The 26,219-nt window shown below is 43.4% G+C and overlaps 1 protein-coding gene across 1 annotated transcript in view; it reads right to left on the reverse strand.

Annotated features, from left to right (window-relative positions):
• The window catches only part of DIAPH3 (diaphanous related formin 3), a 492,901-nt gene that overhangs the window by 202,968 nt on the left and 263,714 nt on the right, over positions 1–26,219 (reverse strand). The window contains exons 21-22 of the mRNA XM_074982855.1: positions 23,304–23,543; positions 15,369–15,498 (exon numbers count right to left, since the gene is read on the reverse strand). Of these exons, the coding sequence (XP_074838956.1) occupies positions 15,369–15,498; positions 23,304–23,543 (370 nt within the window). The remainder of the gene's footprint in view (positions 1–15,368; positions 15,499–23,303; positions 23,544–26,219) is intronic.

Raw genomic sequence — 26,219 nt, forward strand, 5'->3', positions numbered from 1 at the left:
CTACGACTAGCTATAGATTGCTGATATCTGTGAAAATATATATATACACATTTAGCTTCCTTGATGACAGGAGATGATATAAGCTGCACAATTTGTCATACACAAGAAGTCAAAGTTTCAGTGACCTGCAAATTTTCTCTAGAAAATTACTGTCCTACAACTCTCCCCCACCAGTTTCCTAAATCTTGTTTCATATGTAGAAACTGCATCTGTGTTTATTCGTCATATGGCAACAAATCTTCTAAATCCTTACAGTGACAGCCTTACTGAACACAATTCAAATATCTGTCACAACCAATTCTTGATGTTAGTCACCTGAAAATTGGTCAGTGTTATAAAATTTATTCCTTGCCATTTTCAATGGCTACTCTACCTTTACTATCCAGGTAAGGAACGTAAGAGACAACAAAATGGGGCTTTTCATGTACATCAGAAGGAAGAAGAATCAAGGATAGCATGATCCACTGCTAAATCTGAAAAGGTGAGCTGGTAAGAGGAAGTTACTCACCTTGTGCAGTAACAATGGTTCTTTGAGATGTCAGTCCCAGTGGGTGCAACACTGTGGGTGTCAATGCATCCTCGCGCTGGCATTCAGAGATTCTTCCATAGCCATGGTTTCCTACACCACACATGCACAAAAGTGCCTTCTCGTGCTCTCTGGCACATGCATGGCAGGGGCTCCTCTATTCCCTCTTTACTGACAAATAGAGCAGGACGCGCCAAAGCAGGGGAAAGAGGGAGGGAAGTGGACCACCCATCAGGACACACCTCTCAAAGAACCATAGTTAGTGTACAAAGTGAGTAACTTCCTCCTCTTTTTCAACTAGTGTCCCTGTGGGTGCTCCACTCTGGGTGACTATAAAGCAGTAGTTGCAGAATTGAGGTGGGTTTGGAGCTCAGTCAAAATCACAGTATACAACACAGCTTGGCCCACTTGGAGAGAACATGCAATGGTAGATGGGGGAGAGTAGTGCAGAGCAAATGTGTTAGAGGTAGACCACCTGGCTGCCTACAAATGTCTGTAAGGGGTACATTCTTGAGAAAGGCGGTCATGGAAGACACAGCCCAGGTGGAGTGGGCCATGACAGCACCTGGCAGCTCCCTAGGATGAAGTGTATAACAGGTGCGGATGTAGGAGAAAAGCCACTTGGACAGCCACTGAGACGAGATGAGCAGGCCTTTGGATCACTCCACAGAGGATAAGAAATACTGGGGAGACTTGTGCCAAGGCTTCATATAGTTGATGTAGAAAACCAATGCCTGACAGACATCTAAAGTACGCCATGCCACATGCTCTGTGTCAGAACGTAGCTCCAGAAAGAACGTAGGTAAGTAAATCAGCTCATTGATGTGAAACAGTGAGGAAACCTTGGGTAGAAACTTGGAATGAGGTCACAAGGTAACTGCCTTTGGCAAAAAACAGGGTAGGGAGGCTCGGCCATCAAGGTGGCTAGCTCTCTGATGCATCTGGCTGATGTAATTGCTATGAGAAACTAGACCTTCATAGACAGATGGAGCCAGGAACTAGTTGTCAAAGGTTCAAGGGGTGGTTTCATAAGGCAAAGAAATACATGGTTCGGGTCCCAGATGGGAACCGGGGGCAGACTGACTGAAGGGTGTGTTGAAGGCCCGTTGAGAAATGCTTGGCAATAGGATGGGCCAAAAACAAAAACCTTTCTTCGGGTTGGAGAAAGGACATGGCGCATACTTGGGCAGTGCTAGGAATAAGGCCAGACTCACAAAGATAACTGATAATCCAAAAGAATAGGAAAAGGAGTGGTATGAGGAAGCATGGAACAATGGGAGCACATCCAGTGACAAAACCACCACCATTTATAAAGATAAGACTCATGTGTTGATTCCCATCTACTAATAACAAGGATTTTCTTTACTTCCTCAGAGCATGTGGTTTTGGCATTGTGGAACCATGAAGGAGCCGCACGTAGAAATGCACTTTGAGAGATGAAGAGTAAGGCCGAAGTTCCGAGACAGAAGGTTGTAGTGAGGAGGAAATGGATACCATCCAAAAGAGGTAAGTATCAAGTTTGCCTGGGTTACTAGAAGGATGAGGGCTTGGTCTTGTCTGAATTAGAGCAGCACCTTGTGGATAAGCAGAATGGGAGGGAATGTGATCAGCAGAGGTGCATCCCACATGATGGTAAAGGCATCCCTGAAGGAGTGCCTCCAGAGCCCCGGTTTGGAACAGTACTGGTGAGATTTTCTGTTGGTTCTGATGGCAAACAGATCTATGCGAGGGTAGTCCCACAGTTGAAACACCCTGTTGAGGAAAACCATGTTGATTTCTCATTCGTGATGGTCAGTGAACATATGACTGAGGACATCAGCTGTCACATTGAGAACTCCAGAAAGATACATAGCTATGGGATTGATCTGGTGTCAGATGAACAATGTCCACAGACTCATGGCTTCCACGCTGAGAGACAGTGAACAAACTCCCCCTTGGTGTTTGACGTAATACATGCAAGTGGTGTCGTCAGTAAGGATACTGACTAGCTTGCTGGCCAGAAACTGCTGGAAGTGTTCGCAGGCATAGCGGACTGCTTGGAGCTCCAACATGTTGACTTGGAGCATTTGCTTGATAAACAGCCACCTGTGCTGCACCGTGTGATGACCAAGGGTGAGCTCCCCAGCCAAAGAGAGAGGGGTCTGTAGTGAGAGTGACTGACTGTGGCAGTTGCTGAAATGGCACGCAGGTGAGAACATTGCCCAGACACATCCACCACTAGAGAAAAGCAAGAACCCATGGAGGTATAGCTACTGTCTTGGAAAGTGGATTCCTGGCCAGAGCATAACATGAGGCCAGCCATGACTGAAGGAAGCGCATGTGGAGCCTGGCTAGCTTGACCACCTGAGTGGTGGCAACCATATGGTCTAGCAGTGCTAGGCAGTCATGTAATGTAGCGGTGGGAGACAGACATGCTGCCTGAATGAGGTTGCACAGAGTACAAAATATTTGAATGGGCAGGGTAGTCATTTCCCTGATGATGTCTGTGTGTGCTCCTATGAACTCCAGAGCCTGAGTAGGATGGATCATAGACTTTGCATAATTGATATGGAAGCCCAGGCTGAAAAGGAGCAGCATGGTGACTTGTACCATATGTCATGCTTCAGGGACCAATGGTCCCTTTATGAGGCAGTCATCCAGGTAAAGGAAGATAATACTGTCTTGATGACGAAGATGAGCAGCCACCACCACCAAGGTTTTGGGCAACACTCTTGGTGCTGTGGAAGGGCCAAACAGGAGGACCCAATATTGGTAGTGAGAGCGCCCCACCATGAAACAGAGGAAGGGTCTTTGAGCTAGATGGATGGTGATATGGAAATACGCATCCTGTAGGTCGAGAGCTGAGTGCCAGTTGTTCTTGTCCAATAATGGTAATGGTATAATTGTAGTGAGAGTCACCATCCTGAAATGTTTGTAAAGGACATCCTTGTTGAGCCATCTGAGGTCCAAGATAGGTCTCCATCCTCTGCTCTTTTTCTGGATGAGGAAGTAAGTGGAATAGAAACCCCTGTCCCAGAATTCCTTGGGAACAGACCTGACCACCCCCAAACTGAGGAAATGTTGGATCTTCTGATCAAGGAGAGCCTTGAGAGAAGGGTTGCTGAAGAGGGACGGGGTGTGGTGGGGGGAGAGTAGAGAGTGTAGAAATGAAGAGGATGGAGTATCCTTGTGCCACCAGTTCCAAAATCCATCTATCTGTAGTGATGGCTTCCCACTGACACAGAAAATGGTGGTGGAGAAAGAGTTGCATGCTGCCCTGCTGGAAACTATGGATCAGACTCTGGACCATACCCTGCTTGAAAGTTGAGAGTGGGAAGTCAAGGGCTATTGGCTTTCATGATGTCTGCCAGAACGCTGACGTTGTGGCTTGTGCCTCTGTTGTTGTTGAAATCGACATTGTTGCTGGGACTGGTCCCGGGGGCCTCGGAATGGGGAATATGGAGCCCACATAGCTAGGGGTGACTTCATACCTAGAGTGCATAACATCTTCCTAGAATCTTTCATGGAGTGCAAGGCATCATCAGTTTTATCCACAAATAGATGCTGGCAGTTGAATGGGAGGTTTTTGACTGTGTGTTGAACCTTCTTTGGTACCCCATGAGGGAATGAGTCATGAGGTACGGCACGTGACTACTGCCGAGGAGGAGATGCATGTCGCTGTGTCAGCTATGTCCATGGCCAACCAGATGGCCATACTGGCGATGGTATGGCCCTCTTTGATAATACTAGAGGGCATTTGATGCTGATAAGGTAATGCCAGGACCAGTTCCTGAACCTTAGAATAATTTTGGAAGTTATAGTCTGCCATCATGGCTGTATAATTAGCGGCATGGAGGAAATGGGTGCCAGAAGAATACACTTTCCAGACCATAATGTCCCATTTTTTGCTATTTTTGTCTCGAGACACGGAGGTCTCAGCGTATGTCTACATAGCAAAGATATTTTGATTGAAAGAAAAGAAAAGAAAAAAGAACGGAACATATATTTGATTGACAGTGAAAAAATATATAATGCTTTTCAGGTAGAAATAGGGGATACCTAAAGATCTTCAGAGCCATTGCTCCATCTCTCCTCACACTTCTAGGTACCACTTTTGAGTGGACCTTGATTACTCAACAGTGGAAGCATTTGGACACAAAATACTCCACGCTACAGCTAAGGTAAATTCAGTTCTTTGAAGGAGATAATCCTAGCCACAAATGCCAGCTAGATTCTACATATCTGAACAGGATGGAACGTAGAAAAGGAAAATGTTCAACAAAAGACATTTACTCAGCATAAGTTTGCCAGAATCTTCTCTGTTTTCCTCTTTTTTACCTATGTTATTCTTCTGTCTTCCCCTAGGCTTTTGGTTCAATTTTATGAGGAAAATAATATGGTTTACAGGCTCCAAAGGTTAATAAACATGGTTACTATCTATTAGCTGAAAATAAAATTTCATAAAGCTAATCAAAAGACCTGTAGAGGTCAATTTAATAAAACTGCTACTTGAGAAAAAATAGTATGCACCTGTAAAATACCACCACATAAGGAAATATTACAATGATATTGAAAACTTCAATAATGACAAAAATGATTTTCTCTACCATACTAACAGCAAAGCTGCGAACCATTATCTTTCAGAAAGCAACATATCTAATACTAACAGAGAGATAGCTGTGTTAGTATATATTCTATCAAAACAAAAAGGCAGTCCAGTAGCACTTTAAAGAACAACAAAATAATTTATTAGGTGGTGAACTTTCGTGGGACAGACCCACTTTCTCAGACCGTATGGCTATGGTCTGAAGATGTGGGTCTGTCCCATGAAAGCTCACCACCTAATAAACTATTTTGTTAGTCTTTAAAGTGCTACTGGACTGCCTTTTTGTTTTGATAACATATAATAAACTGACTAAGATTAGCTCTTCCCCACTCCCATCCCTTTTCAGCAGGTAGAGGTTAAGCACTTGAACAGAAATACGATTTATCTCTAGCTCCCACATTTGTGGCAGAGCCAAGCACAATACCTCTTTCTGCAGATGTTTCTGTGACCGGTGGAGAGCCACTGCTTGACATCTGAATCACCTCATTTCCTTCCCTTTCAGGGTTGTCCTTCTGGCCACTATGTGAATATGGGTCTCCTGTTCATTTACATTCATACACAGAAGTGAAATACTGTGCATTCTGTGTATGAACAGAAACGAACATATCTAATGAACTAGGTCTTTATAAGTGACTCTAATGAATGTTTCCCCTATAGATCTAGAAGTACCTAACAGCTATTATATCCTTCTAAAAGACATTTTAAAATTAATATGCATAGCAGTTCATCGAGCAAACTTCCAATATTTCAAAAGCAGAAACTTCTGAACAATACATAATGGAAAAGAGATAAATACACAAAAGTAAATTAATATTGAATAATTATGTACTGCCAAATTTCTGAATGCCATATTTAAAAATAAAAATCTAGAAGTCTCCACTCAGTCTTTAATTATGAAACAACTTGTTTTAAAATGTTTAATTCGTATGTAGTAGATATATTACAATTTATACAGTGTTATGAAAACACGCCAGGATTTGACATAGAGGTACACACTAAGCAGCCCACAGATTGGATGTGGTTCATGGGCTGACGATGCTGCATTTACCTGCATGTCCACAGTTACAGCTGCTGGTAGCTCCTATTGGCTCCAGATTGCCATTCTGAGCCAATGCCAGCTACAGAAAGTCATGACCCAGTGTGTACCACTTCCTGCAGCTCCCATTGACTGAGAACGGTGATCGATGGACAATGGGGGCTACAAAGGCTGTACCTATGGATATGCAGATAAATATAGAACAGGCAGTCCACCAGGGGCTAACCCAGGCAAACTGAGGCCAGTCCAGGGGCTGCTTATTGCCCGTACCTATTTGACAGTTAAAAGACAGGGCTGCTGCTCCCTGACCATACTGGCAGCAGAGAAGAACTGGAAATTAAAACATAGAAAGCCAGTTTCACAGCATCTTTGATTTCCAGATAAACAAATCAATAAGATAAGCAATATGAAGATATTCTGAGAGAAAAAGGTAAATGGAAAATTTCAATATCTGTACCGACTCTTTTTCAGAAAACTAAGTTTGCCAGAGACCAGCTATTTATACAGGTAGAAGAGTGAGGCATATTATTATTCATTAAGGATCTGCTGACAGTTGAGGGGGAGTTCTGGGAGCATAACCACAGTTCAAGTAGGACCCAAGAATTATAAGGATAATAATATGCCAATATAAAGTGCAAATGACTACTTGGCAACAGGTGACACTGAAATTCAGATTGAGAATCTAAGGGAAACCAAAATCTGTAATAAAATCTAGTCAATTTATATTCTTGACACAAGTAATTCAGTCTGTCCACCTATGACTTTAAAATATCCACTGAAAAATTCCATCACATGATTTTGCAAGCCAAATGAACTGTAAATCAAATATTTCTGTACCCATTCAGAGATGATTTTAAAACAGCAGCCTTTGCAACACAAGAAAGTTGTGAAATAATAAACACCAGAGGTTTTAACCAATGTGAGAGGCTATAAGCATTAAAGCACATTACCACCAACTTGAATAAAACTCAGAAACAAACGTATCCATTGTGAAATATGTAGAATTAGCAAAATAGCCTTATATACAGATATGCTATTCTGAGGAAGTGAGTTACACAGTGACCAATCAAGTAGCACTCCCATGCTGTTGTCTTAAGTGACAAAAGTTTGGCAAGCATTAATGCTATGACACAGCCATCACCAGTAACAGCAACACAGATTTCTTTTGAGGAATAAACATTAGCTAGTTCAGCCCTCATCCATCCCTAAGTTCACCAGACACTGGAAGAAATAAATGTAATATGACATCTGGATTTGATAAACGCAATAGTATATTTGTGAAAATGTAGTTCAGACTTGCCAAAATTTTCTACCGGCTCCTAATACTATAATTAGGTACTTAAAAAAAAAAAGTGGCCCAATTTTCAAAGGTGCTAAACAGCTGCAATTCCTATGGACTTCACTCAGATGCGCAGATGCTTAGCATTTCTACAAAATCAGGGCATTTATATTTGGGGGCCCCAATGTTATTTTAGGATTATAAATACAGACTCTCTTATATGAGAAGTTTGGACTTTTTTCTCTGAGAAGTGGTAGGTATACTCTGAACATCAAACAATTAGCAGAAGAGCACCACTGGAACACAACATGTGAGGTCCTATGGAGATATAAAGTAATAATTCAGAACAACTCATTAGTTCCCCAAAAATAAATGCATGAGCATCCTGTAATCCACTCTCAATTCCAAATTGGGAAAACTAGTTCCTCTGGCCTGCAGCCAGTCTATTGCTCTGTTGTAGACCCATGAGAATGGCAGACCACTAAGATTACAAGCACTTGATGGCTTTCTCACTGTTAGAATTTCTGCTTGGCGTAAGGATTTCTTGTGCCAACTCAGGATGAAGAAATGATGCAAAAGTGAAGGGTACTCCATAGGCTGCAATCAAAATGCCATTCACAAAGCAGAATGGAGTTTGTGTATTGATACGGACAATTACAGGCATATAGTAACTTGAACGGTGACCATCTATCTCATATTTGGCAGGACAATCCCATATTTGGGATACCAAAAAGGAGTCCCTACTTATTTTTTTTTAAAAAAGCAACTAACTGTCTCGTATTTGGGGTCACCCCTGCTGACCTTGTCCACCAGCAACTGCACAGGTGCCGCTACAGGCCTGTGAGCACTAGGTCACTTGCCAAAACCTCAGGGAAGCAGGGGGGAGCACGGGCAGCTGCCGCAGCCCTGGAACCTGTGGGGAGTACCGGGGGCTGCCACTTCCCCAGGGCTCTGGGGGAGGGCAAGTGGCTGCCGCTTCCCCGAGGGTTCTGGGGGAGGTCCAGTGGCTGCCACTTCCCTGGGTCTCGGAGAGGGCAGGTGACCGCCACCTCCTTCCCAGCTCCCCGGGGCTTGGTGGAGCCAGGAGGAACCACCTCCTCTCCCCATATCTCCCTGTCCCACATATGGGACAGGGAGATACGGTCACCCTATTAATTTGCTAATTAAGTCTGATCACTGTCTTTTTCTTTCCGTAACATGCAATACGCTGGTGTGGCCGAGGTTAATTAAAATGCCACAACATAGAGGCAATGGTCATATATAAACTTCAAAATAAGGTCTTTATCCTATAAGATTAATTGCTGATGTGGCAATAAAAGTAGCCTGATAAAATATAATAAAATAGCTATTCCAGTCAGTATCACCACAGTATATTCCACAGCTCTCCTATGATGAAAGCATGGATTCTTGCCTAAGAACATGTAACACAACTACTGATGCACAGAAGTAAGACATGGATAAATTAATAATTCCTCCCATTTCTATGAACTAAATGCTAGAAGTATGTAGCCAGACAAAGTCTCCCCCTTACAAGCCAGCTTGCTCGCTGCCCCCACCCCCCGACTAAGAAGCACACAGGGCACAGAAACGGCTGCTGACAGCACAGTCTTTGATGCCCTCATTATCGTGACCCTGAGAAGCAGAAAGTACAGATGGAAGGCTAACAGGCCAAACTATCAACATGCGGGCGGGGACCCTCAGAAATCACCCCAGCTGGCATTGATCGATATGATGCACACACACACACAATCACCCCAGAAGGGGAAGTGCCCCGCCCACACAAAAAGAATGTCCTGTACTCCTAAATTGCTTATCTTCTGTCTTACAAGTGCAAACTAAGTAAGAAATGCCCTTGTAACAAACTAGCGTCACAAAGACAGACCAGTATGATCTGGCACCATAGATAAGAAAGAGAATACGTAACCCAAAAGGGGTATAAAAGGTGGGTCCAGCAGAACTCTTAACTTTGAGTGCATTCCACCAACTACCTGCTGGTCGGGTCAGGTGATTGCCTCCCGAGGTCCACAACTGGGGACGCCCAAACTCGTATTCGTCTTTCCGCGGAATTGAGTGACCGATCCGGCTTGGCTACGCTGGTATCGAGAGACGCAGAGAGGGTAAGATACACCCATGCTAGGTCTCCGACTTTTTTGTGCACAGCTAAAGAATTAGAGCTCTGTAACTAGATGTCATTGTGCCAAGATATCATTGTGTTAGATGGTAACAGATATCTTTGTATTGGATTGTAACGTAACTTGTTAACACCTGTACTTTGCTAGCATATAAGAAGTAAACAATAGCCTTTTGTAACCGCATGCTTATAACTGTAGCTTAAATAAACTTGTAACTAGTTAAGCTCTGAGCCTGACCCTGTTAACCCTTTTGTCACTGCAACACAGCCGGCACAACAAAAAGAACTTTGACAGTTTGGTTACTACAGCCTGGCCGTGGGTGAGAGTACTAGGAGCTGCCTGCTCTAACAGTAAAAAACTGCATTGCTTAGGACCCAGGGGAGTACCTCACCGCACATTACCTGGCCACCGGCTAACAAAGTAGCATCATTAATTAATAAAAATATAAAGCACTTGTAAAACAAAATATCTACAAATATTTTTAAGAATTGATAATGTATGTTAATTGAATCTGAAACTTGAAAATGAGAACAGAGATTGGCATACATGAATTTAGCTGAGTCACACTAACAGGAAAAAATGTGAATTAAGGGATTGTGGCAGAAAAGGTTGCATGACAATTGTTGCTATATAAAAAAATATAGTCCCCAGTCAATTAATGTAAGCTGGTAAAATTAACTGCGATAATTTGCATATCATCATCATCATTTCAACAACCATGGACTAAGCGAGAGTTGGTGTCTGATGCCACTCTTACTATTTCCTTCCATTTTTCCCTGTCCAGTGTGGAGTGGCTTAGTTTCTGCAGACTAGCTCCACACCAATCTACCCATTCTCTGTGGGGTCTGCCTCTCCTATTCAAACTGTCCATTATGCCAAATACCAGGTTCTTGTTTTTTCATTCGTCGTTCATTCTGAAAATATGCCCGAATAGCTGTAAATTTGTATCTTCCTATATAATTCCTTGTTGGTGAGCTTCTGCATCCCTCCTATTCTCACAGTCTTTCTAGAACAGCTCCTCTCGAACAGTAGTATTCTCTTCAAATCTTTCGTTATCACCCATGTCTCACATCCGTAACACATGATGTTGAATACACATGTTTTCAGGAGGCTGAGCTTCATTCCTAAGCTAATCGCCTGGCTTTTCCAGATCTTATCCATCACCTTTAAACTCGCTCTTGCTTTTGCTATTCTAGCTGCTATTTCCTTCTTACCATCTAGAGCATACAGTATGTTGCTCTCCAGATATGTGAGCTTCTCTAAGTTCAATACCATCTACACTGATCTTTATTCCTATTTCTTTATCTCCAAAAAATATTCTTATCAATGTTTATAATCAGTTTGTACCACTTCCCTTCCTCGTTTAGCACCTGCACTGTTTTCCCAAGCTTCTCTGCATCTTCCTCAATGAAAACTATGTCATCCACAAACCTCATGTTGTTAATTCTTATCCTGTGCAGGTATCCAATCTACCTCTTCCTTGATCAAATTTCTAACTCTATTGAATTAAAATTAGTTATTCCATATCTTCATATAAGCTGTGCCTAAACCACAGTGCTGTTTCCAAAGAGTAAAATTCAAATATTTGAATTTTAGCTTTTTGAAAAAGGGTGGCTACACACAAAAAGCAGATCAAACCCTCTAGCCGCTCTTTCAAAAGACTGCTCTGTTCTCTCAAAAGGGAGCATCCACACATCTCCAGGAACTCTTTCAAAGGAACGGTGCAGGACACACCAGGGATGAGATCGCATGGCGGACAAGCCCTTCCGGGGGCTGCAGCCAGGCGCTTCCTTAAACAGACCCCCCCAACACCCTCATCCTGCACACACTGAGGTCTGCCAAGCTGCCCCAAGCCAAGCAGAACCCATGCAGGAACCAGAGGGCCAGTGCACAGCCTTAATGGAGCCCCAGCAGCTGATCCTGCCATTAGACATTAATATCCCGGACCCTGTGCTAGCCATGCTGTGCAGTTCTCGCAGCCATCCCCCAATCTCCTCAGATGGCCAAGCTGCCCCCTCCCTCGGAGCCGTGGAGCTCTCCAGCAGTACCAACTGGTGAGAGCAGCTGGTGATGGGGAGTGGGATGATGCCAGATGGCCGAGTAACTTCCACACGAGCAGGCAACTTTCCAGCAGCTCTGCCACTGGCTCTCCCCTGCACACAGAAACCGGGACTCCTGCATGCTCTTTCCTTTGGGAAGCAGGTCACCCTCACCGTACAGAAGCTGGCCAACCCAGACAGCTACCGCTCTGTGGGGTAGGCAAGGCTACTGTTGGGGCTGTCCTCATGGAAGTAATGCAGCCCAGGTCACACACCTGCTACAGAGAAGGGGTCTGGGGCCAGGAGGGGACACAGGAAGCAGGGGCAGAGGGCCAGGAACTCTCCATCATGCCTTCATGAGAGTGCACGTCTGCCATACCGTGCAAGTCATGCAGGCCACACTGCCATGCTGCTGCACAGAGTCATCCACATGGGGGATCTGGATGCAGCTGTCATGGGATTCACTGCACTCAGCTTTCCAAACTGTTTTGGCACCCTGGGTGGGATGCACCATCCCCATCTGCACCCCAGCACACAGCAACAGCCACTACATTAACAGAAAGGGCTACCAATTGCTAGTGTTCCAGGCTCTGGTGAATCCCAGAGGCTGATTCACAGACATCTATGTGGGCTGGGTGGGCCAGAGACACAACACACGTGTTCTGGAATTCCAGCCTCTGCTGCTGCAGGGAGGCTGGGACCTACATTCCCCAGTGGGAGCTCCCAGTCAGGGATGTCACTATGCCACTCTGTATGGTGGCAGATGCTGCCTACTCCCTGCAGCTGTGGCTAGTGCAGCCATATACTGGCCACCTTGAACCCACCTGGGAGCTGTATAACACGCGGTTCAACCAGGCCTGCAAAGTGGTGAAGCGAACATTCGGGCACCTGAAGGAGCAGTGGCGGTCACTACTCTCATGCCTGGAGATCAGGGTTCAGAACATCCCGCAGGTGGTGGATGCCTGCTGCACCTTCCACAATATCATAGATGGAAAGGGTGATGCCTTCGTGCAGGGGTGGGCAGCTGAATCCAACCCCAGGTACAAGCAGCCAGCCGCTGCCCCCAGTCTCCAGGCCCACTGGGACAGAGTCCGCATCAGGGAGACCCTCACTTATGAGCACCACTGACCCCCACCCATAGCCACCCCACACCATCTCCCTCTCACATCCACCCCCACCATCCCCGCACATCAACCCCCACCATCCCTCCATGAAGAGCACAGGACACAGGGATATTTGAAAAGTAAAACATTTACTAGAAACTATGAATACACAACTATTATCAGACTCAAAACATATACACTATGGGGAGGGGAACAAACTATGTACATTTGGGGGCTGGGAGGGACCTGAACCTGGAGAAGGGAGTGGGGGGATCACTCAAGAGCAGGGGTGCAACACCACGAGCCCTGTCAGCCCCAGGATCCCCTCCCTCCCTGGGTTCAAGGTCCACAGTAGGACTGAGATGGGATGGGCAACACGGGCAGGTAAGGCTGTGGGAGGGCTTCAGTGGGGTTAGGCTCAGTGGGGGGGAGCAAAAGGGGGCTCAGTGGGAGAAAGTGGGGGGAGGCAAGAAAGCAGGCCACATTTGCCACATGTACTGCTGGAGGATGCCTATCATGTTCTCCGGGTTGACAATAAACCTTTCTCAGGTCACACCTCCACGAAGTTATGTCAGCTGTCTCCAGCGAAAGGCATTGCTCAGCCACTTCAGCCTGGTGGTGTTGTCCCCCGACCACTTTCAAGCTCTCCAGCTGTAGGCTGCTGGGTTGGGGGGTGGGGTACCTGGACTCTCTCCGCTGCCTCCAGAGGGCTGTCCAGGATGACAGAGGGCATGGGACTCTGTCAGCCTGACAACGGCACAGCTGTATGGAGAGACAGACAGCATTTTGGTCCCTTATCACGGGCCCTGCCCTCGGGGCAACATCCCTCATCCAAAGGTACGGTAGCCATGGGGTATCACAAGCATAGAGAGATTCCTTGCCCATATGGTGCAGTCCCCAGGTGTGGTCCAGCCTCAACTACCTCTCGCCATGCGTGCAGCTCATGGAGCTGTTCACGGGGACAGGTGCTGAGTGTTGCTGACGGCTGTCATAGCATGCCAGGGGCCACGGCCGGCTGGGACCAATGGGAATGTGCATCGCCTGCTGGCATCTGTGTCGCCTCCACCCTGCAAGCTGGGGTGCACATCCTGCTGGGCACTTACCAGACGATCCCTCACCAAGGTCCAGTGATGCCTGGCTCCCAGTAGCCCAGCTGGACAACTGGGAGGGCACCTTGATAAAGAGGTTTCCCCCATTGCTGGACCACTCTGTGGACAGATATGGCTCCTGGCTCTGTGGTCCCAGATCTTCTTGGGCCTCTGCCTCCAACTGGTTCACAGCTGTGTTGAGGGTGACGGGCGGCAGGGAGCTGTCCAGGATATCAAGGATGGTCCAGAGGTCTCTGCAAGTAGGGGCAGATTGCAGGCCTCTTCCCAGGCTAACGCGTAGCCCGGCCGGAGCTCCTTGACTTCACCGTGGACTTGGGCTGGGGCGCACTCAGGGTGTCCTCAGGTACAGAGGCTGTGGGCCAGGTGGTCACAGGCTGAGGCTTTGCACTGCTTTAGCCCCATTTCATGGAGTACCTCTTCCTCTTTCCACAGTCCCAGGAGGTGTCTCAACTCCAGCTCGGTCAAGGAGGGAGCCCTTTTTCTTCATGCCCTGGCCCCTGCGAGGGCTCTGAAATGGGGGCCCTGGGGCTCCTGAGGCAGCTGGCTGCTGGCGATTTTTGTTTTTTCGGTTTTGGGGGAGTGGGTGAAAGGGCATACTGAAAGCAACTTGTGCTTGTACTGCTAGCATGCTCTCAGCTTCTTATCGTGGGGTTTCTGAGTCCACACAGATTTAAAGGCAGCTGGATGCAGAGATCACAGAGCCCAGCTGTGGCAAGCCAGGGTGCCTCCACGCTCCAGCTGGCTGGTACCATGGAGGACTCCTCTTTTGAAAGAGCAGGCCATGGAGAGTCTACACGTCATCTTTCAAAAGAGTCTTTTGAAAGGGAATGCTCTTCTTATGATGGGATTGGGGTAGGATTTCAAAATCTGCACCATGTTCCTTTGATTTCATTTGGAAAGAAAGCATTTTGTGTGTGGACATTCCTCATGTTCTTTTGAAACAGAACAACATATTTTGAATGTACTTGCACGTGTAGAGCCAGCAATATAGAAACAACTCTTAATTGAGAAATAATATGCAAAAATGTTCTACTGCTTAGATTGAGATATACAAGATGCTATGTTGTATGATCAGGCCATAAAGTGGAATTTATCATCCCTGCTTTCCAGTACTACTATTGCAAGTAGAATTTATAGACAGAAAAGAGGGAATTATTATGTTTTTATATTATAATGTTTATATAAACTTTTAGAATTAGTTTGTTAAATTTGGAAGACTACTGTTTACTTGTAGTTGATTCTTATGATAAAAAGAACAGAAGATTATGACATTGCTCACACAAAACAAAAAATATATACATCTAGTTTGGTGCGACACATACATAGTGCATGCTGAAAGCAATTCTGGGGACTATCTGAGAGCTCTTCTGTTTTACTATTAGAGGTAGCAGGCATATATCAAAGTTCAACAGACTGACCTACACAGTACATACATCAGATTATCAAGTGTGCTATTTTATGTTTTATGCTTTAAATACCTATACATTTTTAGTTACAGACTTTAACGTGCCAGCAAATTATATATATATATATATATTTTTTTTTTTCATAATACCAACCTTTACTAGCTTTGTCTAAATGCTGCAAATCTTCAACAAAATTCAGGACATCCGGATATTTCTCCTCACATATTTCAATCAGAAAATGGAGTAAAGTTGTTTTCTGATCTGCTGACTTTGTGTCCTTTAACTAGAGAAAGAAAATTGAACATATAAAAGTGAGAATGCTTTGAATTATTCTTATCTACAACTGACTTCAACAACTGTCAAATAGCCTAGTTGTTAAACTGATGCAGCTTAGTGCAAGCAAACAGTAACATGATTGGTTGGCTGTTTATGCTGACTTCATGTGTTTGGTTAAAACTTAAAGTAGATTCTAATTAGTGACCAGTTTCATGCTTACCTACCAAGCATTTCCTTTTTATTTGCATAAAAACAAATAAGTATGCTTATTGTGAAATCTGCAGCCCAAAACACATAAGCTATACTTAAATGCTTTCAGAAATCCAAGAGATGCAATCTATTAAAGCAAACAAATAATCTCATTATAAAGATGTTTGTAAATTTTAAATGAAAAGAAAAAAAGGTTCCAAACATTTATTAAATTTCCAGTCTTGAACAATTACATATAAAAATATTCCTACAAATGTGGGACGGCATTAACTGTTTTCACAAGCATATAAATTCTTAGAGTGGTGAATCCATATATACTTTTTTGTGCTCTTTTCTGGTGGAAAATGATTCTTCTTATGCTTCATTTTAATTTGGGAATAGGTTCTGCCTTAAGGCTCAAAAGAGTCCTTGACCCAACTGCATCAATGTTTTAGTAGTCTATAATGGTTCTCCCCTTGCAGTCCCCAAGATAGCTATTATGTATTGACCCAACTCGAGAGAAAGTAACTCCAAGGCCGTGTCTACACTAGCCAAAAACTTCGAAATGGCCATGCAAATGGCCATTTTGAAGTTTACTAATGAATCACTTAAATAGATATTCAGTGCCTTGTTAGAATGCGGGCGGCCGCAGCACTTGGAAATTGACGCGGCTCGTCCAGACAAGGCTCCTTTTCGAAAAGGACCACGGCTACTTCAAAGTCTCCTTATTCCTATCTGCTGATAGGAATAAGAGGATTTTGAAGTTGCCGTGGTCCTTTCGAAAAGGAGCCCCATCTGGATGAGCCACACAGCGGTGAGCCGCATCAATTTTGGAGTGCTGCTGCCGCCTGCATTCCAACGAGGTACTGAATATGTATTTCAGTGCTTCATTAGTAAACTTTGAAATGGCCATTTGCATGGCCATTTTGAAGTTTTTGGCTAGTGTAGACGTAGCCCAAGTGTCCTTGGGTGCTCTTAAAATCATGTCCAACAGAAGACATACACCAAAAGCAACTAAAAAGTAAATCCCAGCTTTAGAGATTTTGCTATTTTCAAAGATCTTGCATCTTCTGATATTGGGGGATGTCACTAGAACTGGTATGATATATAGAACCAAAGTGAACTCAGAATGTGGTCATTGTACACACAGATCACATGAGCCTTCAACTTTATCAGAGTTAAAAACAATAATCCACTTCAGAAAAAGATGGGTAGTTAATTACATATTTACAGTAGGGCTGTCATGTGATTAAAAAATTAGTAATGATAAATGGTGTGATTTAAAAAATAAAGTGTGATTAATTGTGGAGATGCCACTGTCCCTGCAGCCACAGGATCCCGGCCACCCTGGGACCTCAGACAGTGGAAGTCCCACAGCTTGGAGCCATGCAAGACAGATATCTAATGTCAGTAGCGACAGGACTGGTGCTTCTGAGGAGATCAGAAGTTGTGCCAATGTCAAACTAAATTAGTCTGCATTAAACCGGTTGGGTAGCAGTCTCAATGGAACCAACGGGGCTCAGTATCAGATTCGATTACAGCAGTGGGTTGAGCCTTTCTTCGGACCACATGAGTATTGATTCTCAAAAAAGGGAGAGTCATAAAACAACTTATCTGAGCCACAACAATACTCCATCTGCTTTGTTCAGCTTGAGAAACCCTTCTTGGGTCTCAAAGCCAGCTTCTGATCTAAAGCAGTCACACTGTTTGGCACCTAAGGAAAAGGCTCTGGGAAAAGAATTAGTCTTCTCTCCATCAGCAGTTACCAGTCTTTTCTGGTTTGGGATGAATCAAACAAAGCTGCAAGAGCCTCTTTTGGTGTAAAATTGGATTTCAACACTTCTGAAGGGCCAGGATTAGAAAACAGACAAATAGACTTCTCAAGAAAATACCTGCCAACTGCATCTCCCAGGATTTTTAAGTTATTTTCTTAAAACAGTAGCAAATACTAGCTTTTTTCTGTTTTATGCCCCTTAACCAGTCATATGAGGTAAAAAGTATGAGGCTTGTTTCTCTATATAGTGTCCATGTAGAAGGGTCAATGTTTAAAGGCCAAGGATAATTACATATCAAAAGTAGCACTGAGCTCTTCAGGCCTTGAATAGCAAAGAAAGGTACTAATCAAGGATAATTTAAAATATCAAATGCCACCTACTAACTAATGTCATTCCACTATTTATAACAATTACTATTCACAATAAAGAAATTAAAAACTCTTGAGGAAAAAGAAAAATGAACAAAACTTCAACTCATAGCTACATGTGGTAAAAAGGAACAGCCACAATAGGGGGACCCTTTATGATATTGACTGGAAGCATGAGGTCGCACACGGTACATGCTCCACACCAATGTGAATTACTTGTGAAATCGATGACTCTAAAATATTTTGAGTTGGTACACTCCTACATGAAAGGGACATACACAGTCACACAAAGAACAAACTAATTCTATTAAATTATCGGAAAAGATTGCCTCTGGATTAAGACCAATCACAGAAAAAATAAGCCCAAAAGTTATTACTTTTCAAGGAACAACTAAAAGTAGGGCTATTCCTGATTTAAAATTAAGGCTGTCTATATTTTTTGCTATAGTATTACAGAGAACCAGTGATTGTTAATTTCTCAAAATACATTATTTTTCATATTTATATGGTTTTGATACAATTGACCCCAGTATAACTGCAGTGATCCCAGAGATTACACCAGTATATTGTCAGGATCCTCACTGACCCACAGGCAGGATTATTTGCTACTGGCAAGGCCCTGAATCAAGACACAGTGGAGCAGATGAGCCTGTCCCATGCCACCGCCATCATCTCAAACCCTGGGGTGGCAGACTACCTACTGCTAAGCAAAACAGTCTATTATTGTTGGCTATCCACCAAAGCTAGGATGCCCGATCCCCCTGCTGCTCAGCCTGAATGCAGGCTTGAGCCATAGACCTTTCTGCTGACCACCTTTCCCTTATGATCCTAACTCATTATCAATGCTTCTGGCTCACCCAAGTCCAGGCCTGGGCCAAAGATGCTGGTCACCCTGCAGATTCTCCGTAGTGGGCAATGTACAGGTGTGTAATGAAGCAGTATGGGCTCCCACTGACCCAAATGGACAAGAAACTCCCACTAAACCACTACCAGAATCCATATTTTGTCTTGGCAGAGTGGATTCACATATAAATACTACACCCAGAACATGGTCAATATGATCCAAATGAAATTCCATAACTAAGACCCAACAGGAAGAAGGATATCATGCAGCACTACTTTCTTCTATCAGTATCAAAAAAAACGAATGAATTACACCTAAGTCTAATGTAATTCCTGCATACCCTGCCAAGTTCTGGAAATGCATTTACAGCACCAGAGGACTAGCTGTGTCCAGAAGCCATCTATTACCATTCAGCTCCTACACTTTAATGCTATCTGAACATTCAAATTTTATGATGGGGGCGTGTATATCTCTGTGGGGTTGTGCGACTGCTTATCCCACATGAAATCACATATATGTTGGTGGATTAGGTAAAGTTGGAGATCCCGCAGTTATATTCCTTCAAGAACCAGTACTTTTAAAATATGCTCTCATGGACCAGTGAAGTCCTTGTAACTACTTGCCAGCCCAACAAACTGTTTGACTCTGCCATTATATATCACATCAGTAGCTGTGACAATTTTTCTTTTGGCTCTACCTTGTGCTATCTATCCGTTTGTCACAGTCTCAGATAAACTACAAGTCTACATTTTTGCAGCATCAGGATTCTGACAAGGGCAGTTGGGACCAAGAATCAGAGCAGGGCGTAGCTGAAAGTAGTGGAGATGTTCTGAGGTAAGCACTCTGCAGGAATCTGTAATCAAGATTCAGGCCAGGTCAATACCAAGACTCGATATCTAAGGGTCCAGGTCTGAGGTAAGGTCCAAACCAAGCCATGGTCAACTCCAAGAACAGAAAGTTGTGGAAGCCAGTTGAGGCTGGCACTGTCACTTGATATTCTGTCATTGTCACTGGGAGCCAATCACGAGCCAGATCTGTGTCTGCAGCTGGTAGTGGAGTATGAGCTGCTTACAGTTGTCAGCAAGGTGTGTTTACAGGCTTGGGTGTGAGACCTGCTTGATCTTATACCCAGGCACACCTTCCAAGCACTGGCCATTATCAGTGTGATCCTATCATCTGGCTGTTAGAATGAGTGTGAGGTGCTGAGTAAGGTGTGAGGTCACAGACTGACAGAATACTTCTGATTTTAAACCTCATTTGGCATTTATCCTCAGAGTTCAAAATAGTCCCTAGGACCTTGTAATCTGCAGCAGCTTGCTCATCCAAGCCCAAATGCACAGCTTGTTCACCTTTAAGTCAGAAAAAACATGAAGGAAAATTCAGAGAGCCCACAATTCATTCTCCCACTGAAACACAGTAACCAACATCATTTTAAAGTGATGGGGTGAGCATAAAACGACTTCTTGGCCCCGCATGTATATAGAAAGTGCTGGCAGCATATTTTGTGCTGCTAGGCTCATGAGCCTGTACAGCAGATGCTCCTGAATGTCTCTTATTCTCCGGCTTCTTCATGAACTGTACAAAAACCTCTTGAGGTAGAGTCTGGGCTTTCTGCTGCCATCACTACTACTTTTACCTATTCCTTTTCACCAGGACATAAGAATTTAAGAATGGCGACACTTGGGCTATGTCTACACGTGCCCCAAACTTCGAAATGGCCATGCAAATGGCCATTTCGAAGTTTACTAATGAAGCGCTGAAATGCATATTCAGCGCTTCATTAGCATGCGGGCGGCAGCGGCGCTTCGAAATTGACGAGCCTTGCCGCCGCGCGGCGCGTCCAGACGGGGCTCCTTTTCGAAAGGACGCCACCTTCTTCGAAGTCCCCTTATTCCCATGAGCTCATGGGAATAAGGGGACTTCGAAGAAGGTGGCGTCCTTTCGAAAAGGAGCCCCGTCTGGACGCGCCGCGCGGCGGCAAGGCTCGTCAATTTCGAAGCGCCGCTGCCGCCCGCATGCTAATGAAGCGCTGAATATGCATTTCAGCGCTTCATTAGTAAACTTCGAAATGGCCATTTGCATGGCCATTTCGAAGTTTGGAGCATGTGTAGACACAGCCAGGGTCAGACGAATGGTCCATTTACTCCAGTACCTTCTCACAGTGGTCAGTGCCAGATGCTTCAAAAGGAATTAAAAGAACAGTGATCTATCCCATCACCCAATGACAGTATCTGGAAGGCAGAGAGGCCCAGGGACACCCAGAGCATGAAGTTGCATCTCTGACCATCTTGGCCAATAAGCACTGACGGGCCTATCCTTCATGAAATTACCCAATTCCTTTTATTTTTAACTTGGTTATAGTTTTCGCCTTAGCAATATTACTTGCAATGTGTTCTGTAGGTTTGACTGTGCACTGTTGTGAACAAATACATTCTTTTTTTGTTTTAAACCTTCTGCTTTTAATTAGGTGACCTAGGTTTGGGGTTTTTTTTTAATTTTATTTTGTTATTTTTTGTTATGTAAAGGAGCAAATAACCTTAAAACATTTTGCAGAGTCAGTTTTCAAAATGCAACAAAGCATTAATTTCATACTCCAGTAATTTGTAAGATCAAAGTTGCTAAAATCATCCTAGAACTGAGGATCTTATATATCATATACATTCCACACATACAGAAGAACCACAACAGCTGAATAGAGTTATGACTCTTGAAACACGGACTGTTTAAGATAGAAGCAGCAGCAACGTAGGTTTCAAAATTTACCAAATTTAGCACAGATATGAAAAGTTTTCCAAAACCAAAAAAGAGTAACAGAATATTTTAGAGAAAGTTCATTTTACTTCATGTAGATGAGTGTCTCACATGATTTAATATTAAAAAACATGACATCTGTGCAAGTTAGAACACTTTACATAAAACTAATATAAATGTTTTAGGACCACAGATGTTTTGTTGCTTTTCTTCTCCAGTTTCATTTGGCTTTCCTATCCATATTAAAAAGAAACTGTGCAAGTTAGTAATTCCATTCCAAATAGGAATAATTCCTGGGAAATCAGTGCTCATCCAAAATTAACTCTTTAACCCCAGGGGAGAAGGTGAAGGTTTTAGAGTTCAATAGTAAAACATATTCATAAAAATCGCAAAAAAAAATGCACCTTCTGTGGCAGCCTCTGAGCTGGGGCTGGGAAGGAGAGGATTCTCTCCCCCAAGCACAGCAGTCTCAGAGCTGAGCCTGGGAAGGACAATGGTCTCTCCCAGAAAGCCACAGACCCTAAGCTAGGGCAGTTACATCTTTCTCTAGCCTCTCCAGGCCTGCACACGATAAACTGACCCCAGTCCCATCTTCTCATCCCCGTGTTCCCCACTCACCTGCTATTTGCCCCACATTACCGCCATTGCCCCCTTCCATTTACTTCCCTCAAAGCCACCACTTCACCCTACATGTTCACCTTCCCTAGGGTCCAGGCACCTAAACAGTGGAGTCATGCTTGCTTATCACTGTCAGCAGAGCACCTGAATGGAGGCTGTGGAACACCAATAGTGTACAGAGCACAGTTTGAGAACCTCTGACTTAAACCATGGTTCGTTTCCCACTGGAGAGTAACTCCTGAGAAACCACCACTCATCCAAGACCAAATCACGCACACAATGACAGAGATGAAGGCTCTGGAGTTCAACAAAAATGATTGGGATTTGGAATGGAAATTAAAAGATGGTGACTTTTCAGCTTAGAGGAGACTAAGGGGGCTATGACTGACATCTAGAAGACCATGACTAATGTGGAGAAAGTGACTAAAGAAGAGTTATTTACTTCTTCACATAACACAAGAACTACTGGTCATCAAATGGAATTAATAGGTATCAAGTCCAAAACAAACAAAAGGAAATATTTCTTCAAGTAACGCACAGTCAACCTGTGGAACTCTTTTCCAGAGAATGTTGTGAAGACCAGAAGGACTTGAACAGAATTCAAAAAAGAACTAGATAAATTCATGGAAAATAGGAACATCAATGGCTATTAGTGGGAATGGTGCCCCTAGCCTGCTTCTTAGAAACTAGAAATGGGTGATGGGAGAAGGATCACTTGACTACCTGTTCTGTTCACCTGACATTTGCCACTGGTGGAATACAGGATATTGGGCTACATGGATCTTTGTTCTGACCCAGTATGGCCACTCTTATATATCAAGGAGAAATTTCATATTGAAAACATACACAAAATAAATGATTCAGGACTGTAATAAGTAAAATATGACTTTAAAAATATTCACTCTTCAGACAAGATTATAATGCCAATACAGTGACAGTAATATAACCTACACAATAGATAACCTTATTCAGTCTGTTTCACACCATGACAGAAATAGAAACTTTTAGAAGCTTAAGTGCAAATCAGCCTCTACAGATGTAATACTATCTTGTATCTGTTGTAAAATAGATTAGTTGTATTTAATTCAGACTACCAGGTACTTCTAGAAATGGACTATATGAACTGAAAAAGGATAGAAGAACAAAAGTTTAAAGATCTAATTACTGGGAGGGGGAATTCAAATAGGAGATTTAAGCAGTACCATAATGACAAAAGAAAAAGTGAATACAGTATAAAAACTCAGCATGCATAACATTTTAAACTTACTTTACACAGAGAACTCAAGTTAAATCCAAAGGTCTGTGCATTCCGAGAACCTGCATTCATGTAATTTCCTATTAGCAACACTAGTTCTAGTAACTTGCTAAAGCTTTTGCTCTTCTTTAGCTCTTCACAAGCAGCACTGACAGCCATGATGTCAGGTTTGATGTTATTCACCTGCTCCTCAAACTGAAGCTTAAAGAGAATAGAGCTGAGTCGTGTCTGTAGTCTCTTCACATTGCTCATCTGATTAAAAAAAAAAGATACATTCCCTATTAAATTCATGCCATACTTTTGTACTGTACAAATGCATATAACTGGGAATGATTTATTGGTTTGACAGACTTGAAAAAGCAATGTATCTCCTATAACGAATAGTGAACTGAATAAATGAAAGGGGGACTGCAACTGAAATCCTGGCTTGTGGTTGTTAATAAAAACTATTTCCCCCATCATAGCAGCTAGTATCTATAAGCAACACAAGATACAGTTTCACCCTGTTTCATATTTATCAATTTGTACATCGAAACTGTAAAGCTAATACAAATTTATGACCCAGTGTGAAGTTCAGGGGTTTACCCATGCTAGTAAGAGATTTGCTTACCATGCAACTGGGACCAGAGTTCCAATGCCAACAGCCTGCAGACAAGCCCTCAACTTCACCCAGCTGTATGCAGGATAATTACTCATTCCAGTCTGAGCTTCAGAGCAGTCCAGCCCCAAATTTGTCCTACTGCAGACACAAGCTGAAGGTGGCCACACCAGTTTTGCCTCTATTTTTTAAGTCCATGTACAGAATTCATTTTGTTATGTGCATCAACATGGAGATGATGTGTGACCTATCACCCGCATATTGGTAAACATAACAAATTCATTCTCCACACGGATGATCTGTGGCAGGGGTGGGGCCAAGGGGTTCGACATGTGAGAGGGGATTATGTGTTGGGAGAGTGAGGGCTCTGACTGGAAGCACTGAGGAAGGACTGGGGATGAATGGTTTTGGGTACAGACTCCTCCAGAAGAAAGGGCTCCCTGCCCCCAGATCTGTTTTATTGTAGTAGCTTTGGCCCAGGGGAGAGGTGCCTGTCTGGTGATGGTGGCAGCTCCAAATGAGGCTGATGAAGGGGTGCCTCCCTCCAGGCTGCAGCAGGTCCATGCTACTGTGGGTGGCAAGGGGAGAACTTTCAGAAGGCATCTTTCCCCTAACTCCTGCATGGGGCTTATTCAGAAGTCTTAGTGGGAACCTTGGCAGCCACTCAATCTTGGCACTTCTTGGAATGCAGTGGACACTCCCCCACCTGTGTGACCTCATATATGCTGTGTGCGAGAGGTCATTTTGCAAAAGGGGATGCCATTGTCAAGAGTACTCTGTTGTACCTCCACAGGCCTGACCACATGTACAGACCATACCAGTGGCAGTGGAGGAGTGCAATGTTCAAAACAGCATGTCCCATCTCAATACCAGACTAAGCCATGTCCCAGTACCAGACTGGGGACAAACCAAACAAAGACAGGACTGTCCAATATAAAACTAGGCAAATGACTTTCTTAGACTAATGCCTCTCACTGGACCCTTATTGCGAAAGTGTTAAGTTTGCTACTTCTACAGAGACAGTAACAACCTGCAACCTGTTAGCTTACCAGAAGCTTCACTGAACTTACACAGCAATGATGATTTATAATAAAAGTAACTTAACGATTATTCACAAAATGAATGTGGATTAAGAGATACCAAGTCAAAGAGATAAAGGAACAATCACAAACAAATAAAACTATCCATGTACAAGACTAAAAAAAAATCTGTCAAGACTTTATTCAAGGTAATTTCTCTCATCCAGTCTCCTTTCCAACTTTTACTGGCCATCCTGGACAGGATCCATCACAAGAATCCAATTGCTTAGTTCCTTTGTCTCCCAAGGTGAAAAGTAAAGATGGAGTCTCTCTGTTCCTTATATTCCCAATGTGTTTGTTCTTGTTCAACAAGTCTGGAAGTTCTCCTTGGGATTCAGCCTCCCATGTGCTGCTGGGATGCAAGAGCCTTGATAATTTTCTCTCCCTCAAGTTTAAGATCAGGATCTTAGCCTGAAGACTTTGTTTACTGTTAACCTTTAAATTGGGGTGGGGTGGGGTGGGGTAACCAACATTCCACTGCCCAGGACAGAGCTTTACCTAGATGAAGCAGTCTGGTTTTAAACAGAGTCCAGCAACATCACACAGAGGGAACTGATAACTTCTCACACAACACTAACACAAGCATTTTAGAGTAACATTAACAACCAGTATGTCATTAGTTTTCATATGTTATCTCACAGAATATCTTCTGGATAAATACCATGGCAACAAAATGTAGGATGCACTGAATTGGTTTGGTCTGATAGGTACTCAAGACTCTTACGGTCACACACAGTAGTTACAAAGAAATAAAAAAGAGTTTAAATATTTCTGTATAGCTCAAGATACATTAAAAACAACTTTCATTTTTCAGGACAAATATTTAAATATTTGTCTCTGTCAACGCCTACTCTAACTTGTAATAAAAACCCAAATAATTTGGAAAACATCTTAAACATGGGAAATATAGAATTTGCTTTGATAATTCAGTACAAGTACAGACACCGCAGTGATGGTTGCATGATAATTAGACAAACTGTATTCTACTTAGAGAACACTATCAGCTGTATATTATTCACAACACTTTGCTTTGTTCATGCTGTATTTCAAAGTTATGTTGTAATCTTCCAGCCTGGTCAAACTCCTTTGAGGTCAATGAGGTACCACCAATAAGATATTTCCATTTTATCTCATATCCTGATGAATCTATTATATGGATTCCCCATTTCTAGTTACAGCAAGTCTCAAACCCAGATATTGTGTAATGTATCTTATTGTAATATTGATGTGAAAAGAGCTTGGATTAAATCT

Source organism: Carettochelys insculpta, chromosome 1 (genome assembly GCF_033958435.1).
Source record: "Carettochelys insculpta isolate YL-2023 chromosome 1, ASM3395843v1, whole genome shotgun sequence".
NCBI lineage: Eukaryota > Metazoa > Chordata > Testudines > Carettochelyidae > Carettochelys > Carettochelys insculpta.